The 12,072-nt window shown below is 37.5% G+C and overlaps 1 protein-coding gene across 2 annotated transcripts in view; it reads right to left on the bottom strand.

Annotated features, from left to right (window-relative positions):
* NCAPG2 (non-SMC condensin II complex subunit G2) overlaps positions 1-7,019 on the bottom strand; it is a 55,307-nt gene extending 48,288 nt beyond the window's left edge. The window contains exons 1-5 of one of the 2 annotated variants that reach the window (XM_064505752.1): positions 6,956-7,019; positions 6,478-6,539; positions 5,680-5,784; positions 1,313-1,504; positions 133-247 (exon numbers count right to left, since the gene is read on the bottom strand). In XM_064505752.1, the coding sequence (XP_064361822.1) occupies positions 133-247; positions 1,313-1,504; positions 5,680-5,754 (382 nt within the window). In that variant the 5' untranslated portion in view covers positions 5,755-5,784; positions 6,478-6,539; positions 6,956-7,019. The other variant, XM_026103076.2, reaches the window with a different exon arrangement.
* Between the last annotated feature and the right edge of the window lie 5,053 nt (positions 7,020-12,072).

The following is a 12,072-nucleotide window of genomic DNA, read 5'->3' on the forward strand; positions in this document are numbered from 1 at the left end:
GAACTCGCATCAGCATGAACTTTTGGCCTTTTACCTGACTGAAATATGAAACAGAATTTAAACAAAAAGCCTAGTATACTCATTAGCTAAAAAACAGTATAAAGCCATATTCCATGACAGACAAATACGTACCATTTAATATAAAAACACATTCTAGAAGTGCTTTGTAGTTCACATTTTCATCCACTACAGGTATGGAAGCAGTAACTACAGCTGTCACTCCTTGGATCACAGCTACAGTTTGTTTCTGGGGGGGAAAAAAAAAAGAAAGAAAGAAAAGCAATGCTGAGGAAAAAAATCTGCAGTCTCTTTTATACTCAGAAGATAACTATGACAAGAAATAATCCTTAGCAATGGAAAGCAAAAATGAAATGTTATTTAGCTTCCATTCTGAAAAAAAGAGTATACTGGCATCCAAAACCTATAAAATAAGTAGAGACAAAGGCACAGCTTTTAAACTACAATGGTTTCAAAAATATTTGAAAAAGGCTTTTAACTCCAGCCAGCAGATAACTAGCTGACTGTACAAATATATCCATTCCTCCACAGAAAACTTGATCTGCAATGAAATCACTCAAACACACAATCAATTTCGGAGCTAGAAAGACCCTAACTTGCAGAGTTATGCAACTTAAAAAAAAAAAATTTTAGATATGGTGACTTCAGATCCAGGCACTTGATTCTATAGGTATGTGCATATGGGACAGACTTCTGGCACGTCTATAGTTCTCCCTAATGATTTCCCCACAGCAGGTTTTTTTCCAAATTAAACTTTTTGCCTGGTATTCTCAAGAGTTCGTGGACTACAGTGCAGAAGCCAGTGTACTAGGATCCGAGCTGCGGAGATTTTGTAGAAGCTAAATTTAATTTGGGGGAGGGATCTAGATTTCACAATCTTCGTTTTATTCAATAAAGTGACATACTAAAAGAGGTAGGGAAATCAAAAACACGCTAGTGTTTTTGACTGCTTTTAGAGTTTATTAGTGTCTGCCAGATATTCAAGGCACATCTGGTTATCGAAAGTAACATATACAAAAAGCTCACCCAAGTGCAGTGATGAAACTACGTCCCACCTTTCATTATTCAAATTATCAGAAAAATCTAATCTTTTACAGTTACAGACTGATCATAACCTCACTTTGACCCAAGCATAACATTTAAGAAGTCAGTTATGAATGTGGCAGGGAAAAGATATTTAGAACTGACTGTTTAATAACCCTTGAATGTTTTCAAATGCTATAAAGTTATTCCATTTAATTTCCCAGGTGAATACAAAATACTTGTGATATTTTTATTTTAGAAGATTTTTTACCATTTCTGTAATTATCTCAACTTCCATATCATCATTAATTTCATCATCTTCAGTCCTCTGCCATGTTTCCATAGGGTTCTCCATCAAAATCTGTGTCAACAGATGTGTCAGCCTTTCCCATAGTATTTCTTTTTGTTTTCTTGGCAGTTCTTGAAGTAGTTCATTCAAGTCAAAAGGATCAAATGTATTTTTCTGTGAAGTGGTCACAAGGCATTACACAACAATTCTGCATCAGTATAGTGGCTTACATTTCATCATCATATTTCCTAAAATGAACATCTTCCTTGAGATTAAGGATTACTTGCCATTCCTTTGCAGTAATAAAGTACATCCTAGAAGCTGCATTTCTTTAGAAGGCAGCACGAGAAAGTCCTGTTTGTTAACTTGTTATCAGGAAACTACAGTAACCCTTTTAAGACTAAAGTCTTTAAACCTTGACAGTAACACTACTGAACATAAACCATGTCCCTGTAACATGAAATTGTCCCATGTGTTCCCAATACTTCCTTCCTGATGGAGGCAATTTCAAATTCTCAGCTAAGGAGATAAGAACTGCATGGAATTAAACTCCCTGATCCCAGCTTTGCTATCTTAGATATAAGTTCATAATGGCTGTTGAAATAAAATCCTAATGCAAAGACTAGAAATATAGCATTCAGTACAGCCATGGGGACAGTACTGCAGGTCTCTGAGTACAATCTGCATAGATCAGTGCTCTGCATGCTGTACTATTTTAAAGCTTCTCTATCAAAACTAATTCCTGAGCACATTAACTCCATGCTCTCCTTTTAAGCTCTACTTAATGGAAAGTCAGATCTGGGGGACCCTGAGGCACTGTCAGTTTCTTTAAGAGAAGACTTTGCAATTTGGTCAGTTGAGGCAATGGGCACCACATTAAACAATCTTCTTTATCCACGCAGGTCCAGTCAGTGCAGAAGGCACTTTTGTTGAACTACAAGAGTCTTCAGGATGGAGGCTCCTCTACCATATATATAATTTCTGCTAACATTATTAAATATACTTTCACTTCTAATCATACATATAGGCAACCTTTCTTAAGTAGTCACATATCCTTGAAACTAGAGCTCCAAGAGGAGTGCCACCTTTGACACATTTAATTATGTAAAGGAACTGCCTTGGTTTATGTGGAATACCTATTTCACCACGAGACCAGTCTGAACTATTTCCTCAGAAGACTTGCTAGGAGAACGTAACTCAGAGATGTTGGAGAGACTATTAGTGTCAAAAGCAGCTAACTTGCTAGGAAAGGGAACATGTAGAGGGAAAAAAAAGAGTAGAAGAAAAAAAAGATAAAAACAAGAGGTACTGATAATTTTTGAGACGCAACTTGCAACCCTGAAGTCGAGGTCCATAGGATTAAAAATATTTTGTAAGAAAGAGGGAGAAGGTCCATGATCTCGAAATAAAAATATTTCAGTTTGCAAATGTATTAAAAAATAAGACTCAAAAAGAACAAAGTTGCAGGGAAAAAGAAAAATAGAAAATAACGAAAGAAGCACCAGTTAGTATTAGAAGGCTCCCAAAAGGCTAAGAGAAGAAAGATTCTGTTACATATTTATAGCAGACTGCTTATTCCATTCTACAGCTGGAAACACATACAATAAACCAAAGGCTGCAAAGGGAGTTCTACAGGCATCTACTTCAAACAAACCCAAAAGACAGGCTATTAAGATTGTACTGTTTTGAACAAAAAGAATGTATTCATAATAAGACTAGAGCTTTCTGCTCTTTCCTTGGGAAATGAAGCAGAATTATTCCAAAACTTATTAAGGAAAAGGATGTCACCGAATGATAGAAAAGAAAATATGAATCATATGTATGGCTAACAAATACTGTATTTTCTTGGATTGGAAGAGGACTTAGTGGAAAATTTAACAGCAGTTTATAGAGATTTTGAGAAGCAGTACCATAATATATAAAGCAACCTTTTAAAAACTTAAGGAAGAAAACAGCAAAGCCCAAAGCAAACAAAGGGAAAGTAGCAAATCACTAGAATTTTAGAAGATCTGAATCAAACAAAACAATGAGAGGAGGGAAAAGGAAGATTAAAAGAAGGGGAGGAACAAGAGACATTGAAAAAGTAACAATGCTAAGAAGAAAACTTAAAAAAAAAAAGTAAAAAAAGGGCAAATTCTGAGGCTAGAGCACAATGGATAGGGCATAAATACAATATGAAAAGTAAGGATTTTTAGAGCCTTGCTGCTTTCCTTTCCCCTTCTTTCCATACCTACACATCGACTTCCAAAAAACAGAATATACCATCACAGCCTGCTCCAGAAAGGAAGTCAATTATTTAAAAGTTATTTAAGGAAGGTGTTCACTCCTAAGATGAGGCATGGTCATAACACCCTTCGCCATTAAAAATTTGGAGAGAAAATAAATAAAACAACTCAGGTCGGTTAGACAACCAAAAAGTAATCTGGATATTCCTGTGCCATGAAGGAACGAAGAAAGTTTTAATCAATATACTCTTTACAGCTGGTGATAATCAGTTTCCAGAAATATTGGCAAGGGTCAGGTTTATGAGATTGGAACTGTAGCCTAGAAATAGAAAGGATACAGGCTAGTAAACTGTGGCAAAATGGACAAGTCAATCAGTTTATTTCTAAAAATTCTGAGAGGCTATCTTTCTTTTGGCAAAGCAATTCAGTTTCACAAGCAATAGACAGTTGCGTACAGTTAAAAGACAGCTCTTGTGAATTGGTGATGAAGAATAATGATACATACATCATATTGTTCTCAAGATATGGGGATGGAAAAGCAATTTTTAATCTGAACAGACCAAGAGGTATGTCAAGATAGGTTAGTAGATGGAGAAGGCAGAAACAACATGACCATCAACAAGAAAACTTAGCAAGTATCCTATATTATCCTAAACAAAACAATTTGTTTTCAAAATGATTTGGAGAGAAATGGGAAAATAATGGGAAGGAGATTTCAAGTAATGGCAACCCGTTAATAAAGTTGTCATCTAGAGTTACACATAGGACTGTAATTGAAAAGCTCACAAAATACTCAGACAAAAGACTCTGAACGATGTTTGGGAGACAAACAATTCTAAGCTTATTATGTGGTGCATGATACCTATCGTAGACATGATAGGTTTCATACCTATACTACATTAGTAAATTAATTTGTGCCCCTGTGGACACGGACCTCAACTGTACTACTTACTTTATCCTGATAAAGGGAATATTAGGAAAATACTGGTTAGATCGGGGGAAAAAACAAAAACAAATTATATTAGTTGAGACTGAATAAAAGACTTGATAATAAAATAATGTATAGATCTTTATTAATATCTAAAAGAGGATGATAAAAGGTAGATAGATAGGGATGTTGGCAAAACAATGACAAGTGAAACAGCATTAGAAAAAGCTTCCCAGAGTAAAAAAGCAAAGAGAGACATTATCTGATAAAGCCTTTGAAGTTGTGGAATTAAAACTGAGTCTTAAACATGTATGTCTTTAGCTTTCAATACACACAGTAAAGTAGAAAAAACTTCAATATCCCCTCTTCATAATATTTGTGTTTTATATAACAGAATAGAGAGGCTGCTAGAAAGAAAGCTTAAGAAACAAACATGACAATATCACCTATTCAGGTTAGCAAGAGATGTTCAGGAGAACTAGCATGTCTAATACCAGAATGAAACTTGGTGAAAAACACCACAGTGCAAATTATTATATCTGATTATTATGCAGTATTACATACACAAATGAAGAATGAATTTTTAATTAGTAGATTTCAGCGGGTTTATTTTGTTCCTCTTCCTGCTTCTCGCCATACTACATTTAGAGAGAGCAATCTATTACTCTCTATCACACTTCTAGAACATTCAGTGGTAGAAAAAACTATTAAATTGCATATTGACTGAAGTAGTAGACAGCCTGAACTATCAAATCAATGAACAAATGCTACTGAAATATACCTTTGCTATGTCTGTATATTAGCTCCCATTGATTATACAGCAACAAACTTACTCTTTTATAGGTCAACATTTAAAAAATAAAACTTTATCAGTATCAAATAAATATTTTTTAGTATTATTGCTGCATTAATCATTATTTTAAAACTGCAAACTATATACAACAACTAAGTATTAAAAAATTAACTGCTCTGTAACACAGGAAAAATTTCAGATTCCACAGCTTTCTCAACGATGCTCCATTAAGTGCCCTTTGGACTTCTTTTCTGCAACAGTGCTATTATTTCTGCATACATGCTATTATTCTAGCACATACGGCAGTATCAGAGAAAAATTTTCTGCCCTCTGACACAAGTTTGTGCACTATTAACAGACTTAAGATTTTGTTAGTCATGTACATGTATCATGGCTTACTTACAGGAATCTGAGTAAAACGCAAAAAGTCTTCAATTGAGTCCTTGGACACAACTTGTAAAAATGCTTCACGCTTCATTATAGTCTTTCTTTTCCTTGTGTTATAAACCTAAAAGAAAAAAAAAACACTAGAGAGAAGCATAGCACCTCAGAATAATTCTTGGACCCAGCGAATGAACTCACATTTTTTCATCCAAATCACTGTAAAACACTCTTTCTTCCCTCAGCCTGATTTATAGTGTTTAGATTCATAACTGCATGAGACCACTGTATTTGTAGGTACATTCTTAATTTCCCTATTTATTAAATAGGAAAGTCTTAAAAGAAGATTTTTAATTGATGCTTTTTCTTTTAACAAGAGTAACTTTTCCAACACACATTCCCTGTTTAGGTAGCCATCGTTCCAGGCAGTAGCATTTATTTATACAAAAAGCACTGAAAAAGCACAAGGTTCTCTCCTCTGTCTTGTCAGGCAAAGGTTACAGGAAACCGGCAAGATCACTTTTTAAAACTAAGAGCTTAACTTACATGCAACTTTCCATCCGAAGTGATTTCTCATGAACTTTTCCTACCCCTGTCCTTCCAGCTGGAAGAGGACCTTACACAGCCTCTACTGCTTTGAATGTACACGTCTGTGAGGCCATATCAAAACATGATTTGGACGCTAATACAGGGAACTGATCCAAATTAACCAGTAACGTACTGTCGCCAGGTAATCGCCAGGCTCAGTGCACAGCCCCACAGACTGCTGTACGCCCCGAATACGAGAGGAAGAAACTGGCCAGTCACCAGGGCCGCTTACCTGGCACTCTCACAGAAAGGAATCCTCATGGATCGATAGGTTGCGTTTCCAAAAACCTTTGGCTGTTAACACAGGAGGAAAACAAAAAAAGGCGATCTCGCTGTTTAAATGCAGCGGAGCAAAGGAGAGTAGCCCGAGTACCCCAGCAGCGCTGCCCGAGAAAACCCGCGTCAGCACGACCGCCCCGCCGCCAACGCCCCTCTCCCCAGAGCCGGAAGAGGCACCAGCCCCGGGGGCTGCTCGGAGACGGGACAGCGCCTCGCTCAGCCCCCCACCCGCCACCCCTGCCCCGGCGGCCCGCCGCCGCCAGCCCGGGGCCGCGCCCGACCGGCCGCCCACTGCCCGCGCTCATACAGAGACCCGGCCGCCGCCGCCGCCGCGCGCTCTCCCGGCGATTTCGAACTCTCCCGCGGCAGCCGTTGGGCGCAGGCAGGCGCGCGCCGCTCACGTCTCGCGAGAGTTTATCCCCCGGCCTCACCCCCGGCTTCGTCTCTCCCTTGCAGCCCCACGGCGAGCGGGCGGGGGCGCTGGCGCGCGACGGCGATGGGCGGGGCGGGGCGGCGCGTGCGCAGGGCCGGGCCGGGCCCCTCCGCCGCGGCGGGGAAGGGCGTTGCTGCGGCCCCCTTCCCCCTCCCCCAACGCGCCGGCGCGGCCGTTAGTGCGGGCGGCGTCACGCCCTGCGCAGCCGTAGAGGGCGGCTGCTACCCCTCGTAGTGCTGCGCCGCAGGCGCGCCAAATGCGTTCCTGTGAAGTAGCTGACAGGGTGTAAATCTACATACGGGCTTGTTGTTGTCTTCCTGTAGCGGTCTCATAATTCTCATCCCCTTCAAAATGGGATAACACAAGTGTAATTAAATTCATTTATATGCTCTGGAAACAGCAGGGCTTCTTCCATAGATCTCGGGTGGCAGTGACACAGTGTTATTACCAAAACGTTTGCCATTTACTCAGAAAGCCCTCAGCATGCAGTTCATTACATTGGCTTTTTCTCCAAAAATGTTCTGGCTAGTGTTGACTGCTACGCTTTTAATCTCGGTCATGGTGAATGCATTCGTCATCCGAAGCAACAAGAAGCTAACCAGGCCAGCCAGCAGAGCTTATGGGAAAGCAGGGGTACTTCCACTTCGACAAATCTTTATGTTTTTTTAATCTATCAGGAGATAGCTGCTTTTTGTTTTTTTTCAAACTTACTTTGCAGTGAGCAGAAGTAGTTGGACTCAGCTCCTTGAATTAAGCACAAACAGCTTTCCCATTCTGTAATACTCCCTGTCCCACTTGTTTGAGCTCCTCTACAAACTAAAAATACCCAGTTTGTCTTTTTAAGGGCTTAATTTACATCTTTCATTTTTGCATTCCCAGTAGGGAATTATATTATATATTATATAGGAACATTATATTTTTCAATACTTCCCAGTGTTGTTAGCCATTCCGAAGAATTAGGTGTTTGACTGAAATTGTTTCCTTTCAGTGTATGATTGTAGTACAGCATATGCTGCTTCGCTATACAAATAAAAAATAAAATCAACAATGATTTATATAAAAATTCTCACATCTGATTGAACTTTTCCAGAGTGTAATTTTAAAAGCAAAATCTCATTCAGATTCCCTTTAATTAAGAATACTATGTGTAGAAATTCACTATTTTAAAAAAAGTTATGTTTTTCAGTAATATTTTTATTTTTGATATGGAATCTTCTTAAAGCTTGCTACATCTCAAAACTAGAACAGTAACATTTTCTGCCATATATGTTTGACTTAAAGACTTTTCCTGCTTTAAAGTTTTCTGAGTAAAGTATTTAACTGCTTTTTTACATACTTTCAAAACTATAGGATGAAAAATATTTATTTTATGCTTACCCTGTATAATTAATGCTATTCTGTGTTCCTTCAAAAACATGTGTAACAGATGACTAATGTTACTGAAAAAAAAGAGAAAAGCTGTTTCAATTCCTAAATCATTAGCAGAACGTATGTGAAACTTTTGAAATCATTGGGTTTTAAAAGAAAACTTCTTTGCCAGATAAATTATTTGCCAGATAAAAATTACTGTAAGCACCAGTTGGAGAATGTATTACACTATTTGCAATTTTTAATTAAGATGGTCATTACTTAAGGAAGGGACAGTCTGCCAGCAGGAATTAGCAGTCAGGAGACTACTCTTGAGCATCATAGCCTCTCTTCTGCACACGGACAATAAACACATATCTCTCCCCATTATCAGTCATATTCTCACCTAAACAAAAGTTTGTCTCCTTTGAAGTGTGGAAAAGGCAGTCCAGCAATTTGTCAACATCTACCTACTGGCAACCACAGAGAAAGGTCCCAGGAGAGAAAGATCCTGGGACAATCACCTGAAACAGCGTCTGTCCTCCAATCCTAATAGCCACGCCGTGACAGCCAACAGACATTGACTTCCAGAAACAGCCCCCCAGATCAAAGGAACATTTTGCTACTTCAGAGGAAAAAAGGGTCAAAGATTAGGGTTATTTCAGATCTAGTGGACCTGCCTTTTTTCTTTCTTTCCTTTTTTTTTTTTTTTTTTTTCCTTTGGAAGTTAGGCATTCAGCTAAGTGCAAAGGCCATGAAACAGTTTGCTTGAAATGAGTCATAGGAGCAATCATCATACCTGTACAATAGTAAAAGTAAGTAAAAAGTATGAAAACTGACATTTGTTGTGCTAATATCTGTCCTTTTTGCATATATTAAAAATCTTTGACATTTTAGAACTGAACTGATGGATTTGTTTATCATGTCTTGTATGGACTGAATATTTCATTAATACCTTGATTAGTCCTTTAATTAGATGCTACATTAGTCACCTGGTTACTGTTTATTTAGTCAGGCACATATCCATTTAGCAAACGAACTAAAACATATTTTAGCTTGTGATTTGTGTTGCATAGCAACCACAGAATGATTCTTTCATATTATTGAAACAAGAAGTTGACACAGATAACAACAGGCTGAGTAACACTGAAAGATTCATTTTAAAGAACCAGGTAGAGAAACCAGAGATGCAGAATACTTTGGTAGGGTTCTTTGGGGTTTGGGGAGGAGGGTAGGATGAGTCGTGTATGAACCATAAGCTAGTAATGAAGCTACAATCCTATTTTCGGTTTCCCTAATGTTCTCCCTTTCAAGAGCCACTAAATTACATGCCTCTTTCTGACATGTCTGTTCATCTGTTCAAAATAATCTATACCCTTTGATAATAATCTCATATTTATTATCATTTTCCTGTCAAGTCAAGTTAAAGCAAAAATGAAAAATGGGCCCTCCACACATGGTTGCTGAGCAACAGCAAATAAAGGTTTGTACTGTAGTGCTTCATCATAAACTAGTCTTTTTTCTTGTCGGTGGCCTGTATAAGAGATCTCAATTGCAAATGTCTTTCACAAGAATCTCATAGTTTGGACTATATCAAATATTCTATTTTAATCTGTATGAATCAACATTATAAATCCTTGTAAAAATAAACAAGTTACTCCCTGAGTGTCAAGGTGCTTTCTTGACATTTCTATTATTTTTATTTCCTATTTACTGTGTTATTTTCTAGATAACAGTTTCTGATTAGACTATTGTATGCATTATATACTAACCTTTTGGAATTGTTACTCCTATTTCTTTTCTTTTGAATATATAATATAATTTGTTATAGTTAATACAGTATCCATGAAATCTGCTTATCTTCTGAGGCAGGCTGTTAATAATTTACATGCATTCATTTCCCTTGATTTTTTTCATCTTCACATACTTTGATAAATAATCTGAACAGCATGGGAGAGAGATGAAGTTTCACACTCTTCCACTTCTCCAGATCTCCCCTTACCTGAAGGTAATACTGCCAATCATGCCATCCTTTATTCAAAGGCAACTGACAGTTTTCAATGGCGGTGTGATTAGACCTTGAAACTGCTTACTTCCCTAATTTATTAATATTAACATGAAACGATTTTAGAGTTTAAGAGATTAAGTAGGGAAAAAAAAACATTTACCACGGAAGAAAAAAATCCATGTTAACTCCGATAAAAAAATAAGGAATTAAAATGCTCACAGGCAAGGCAAAAGCTTTTCTGAATAGAAACTCCCTCGAGTAGCTCTAGGTGCTACTGAGGTACTGAACTGCCACCCTGTGGGAATTAACTGGTACTGCTGGGTGTCTTTTCCCACCAGGATGAATTTCAGTGCAAGTTGGTTGATGCTCTTACTTTTAGACTTCTTTCCTTGTAGGTGATGTTACAAATCACAGTAATCTTACTCTTCTGTTACTGTCATGCAAATGAAAATTAGATTTCTGAAATGCTGTAAAATGCCAACAAAAAGAAATGATCATTACATAACACTTGCACGCCTAAATTTGTTCTATTGTAAATATAATCCATGAAAACTTGCGTATAAAAGAACTTAATGGAATACTTCAAACAAGGAGTATCACTTTTTTCATTATAACTACAACAAACATTTTCTAGTATAAAATCATGGGCATCTTTCAGAATATTATGTATCAATGAGTAAATTTATAAAACTAGTTTGTCAGGGGGGGGTTTCAGCTGTAAAAGGCTACATTCACATCTGCTGTGTTTAAATTACTTTAACCATATTGATTTTAACTGGTTGAATCATTAGTGATTTACAGCTCACGGAAGTGTTTTGTCTCCTTTCAACCCTCATTCTATTTTAGGCTTTGTGGATAAGGAGGAGAATTGTTTGCAAAGTATATAAATACTGTTTTTAATTGTAAAAGCACTCCTAGAGGCTTCATGGAGATAGACATCCATCAGATAGGAGATGATCACTGTTCCATCTATCTAGTATGAAACATGAATACATTTTACAAATACCAGAGTGGACGTGATTTACTTCTCTCTCTATATATATATATTTACACATGCACACACACACATACACATATGATAGTTTCTCATATATATGAATATGTGTGTGCATACATGTGTGTATGTGTATATATATACATATATGTACATATAGTTATAAAACTCTTTTACGCTGATTGGTGAATATACCAGCATTTATTTCTCCCTCACATTAATGCAGGTTTTGTCAAGGGTGAGAGATGGCCCTTCTCCATGTTCCTGATGCAGATCAGGAACTTAGCAGAAGTCCACCATGCTATTCCAAGAGGCTTCATGCCTAATTTGCTTTGTGCATAAGCTAACAAATAGGGAATTGAGGGAGGGTAATACTTGCTCAGGTGTTAGTGTGATATCAGACTGGGACGTAGCAAGGGTATGCACCAGAAGTCATGCTCTTGAAAGTGCTCCAAGTTTCCTAGTTTAGACATACCTGTCAATTATTCCTGTTCTGTAGACCAAACACTTTTTAGTATCACAAGAATCTTTTGACAATATGACTTGACAAGTATTTTCTGATCATGTCCTTAAAAAAAGATTGTTTTGTAAGGTATTCTTCTTGTAGAATTTTGTCTTTGCCCTTAAAAATCCTTTTCCCCCTGTGTTTATCGTATTGCTCATGGATGGGTTTCATTATTGTTAGATACCCTGAGTTTCTAGCCTCATTCTTGGACTACTTTACCAATAGTGGAAGTAAATACTTACAGCATGATAAGGTTTCAAA

The sequence above is a fragment of the Dromaius novaehollandiae genome, chromosome 2, assembly GCF_036370855.1.
Source record: "Dromaius novaehollandiae isolate bDroNov1 chromosome 2, bDroNov1.hap1, whole genome shotgun sequence".
In the NCBI taxonomy this organism is placed as follows: Eukaryota; Metazoa; Chordata; class Aves; order Casuariiformes; family Dromaiidae; genus Dromaius; species Dromaius novaehollandiae.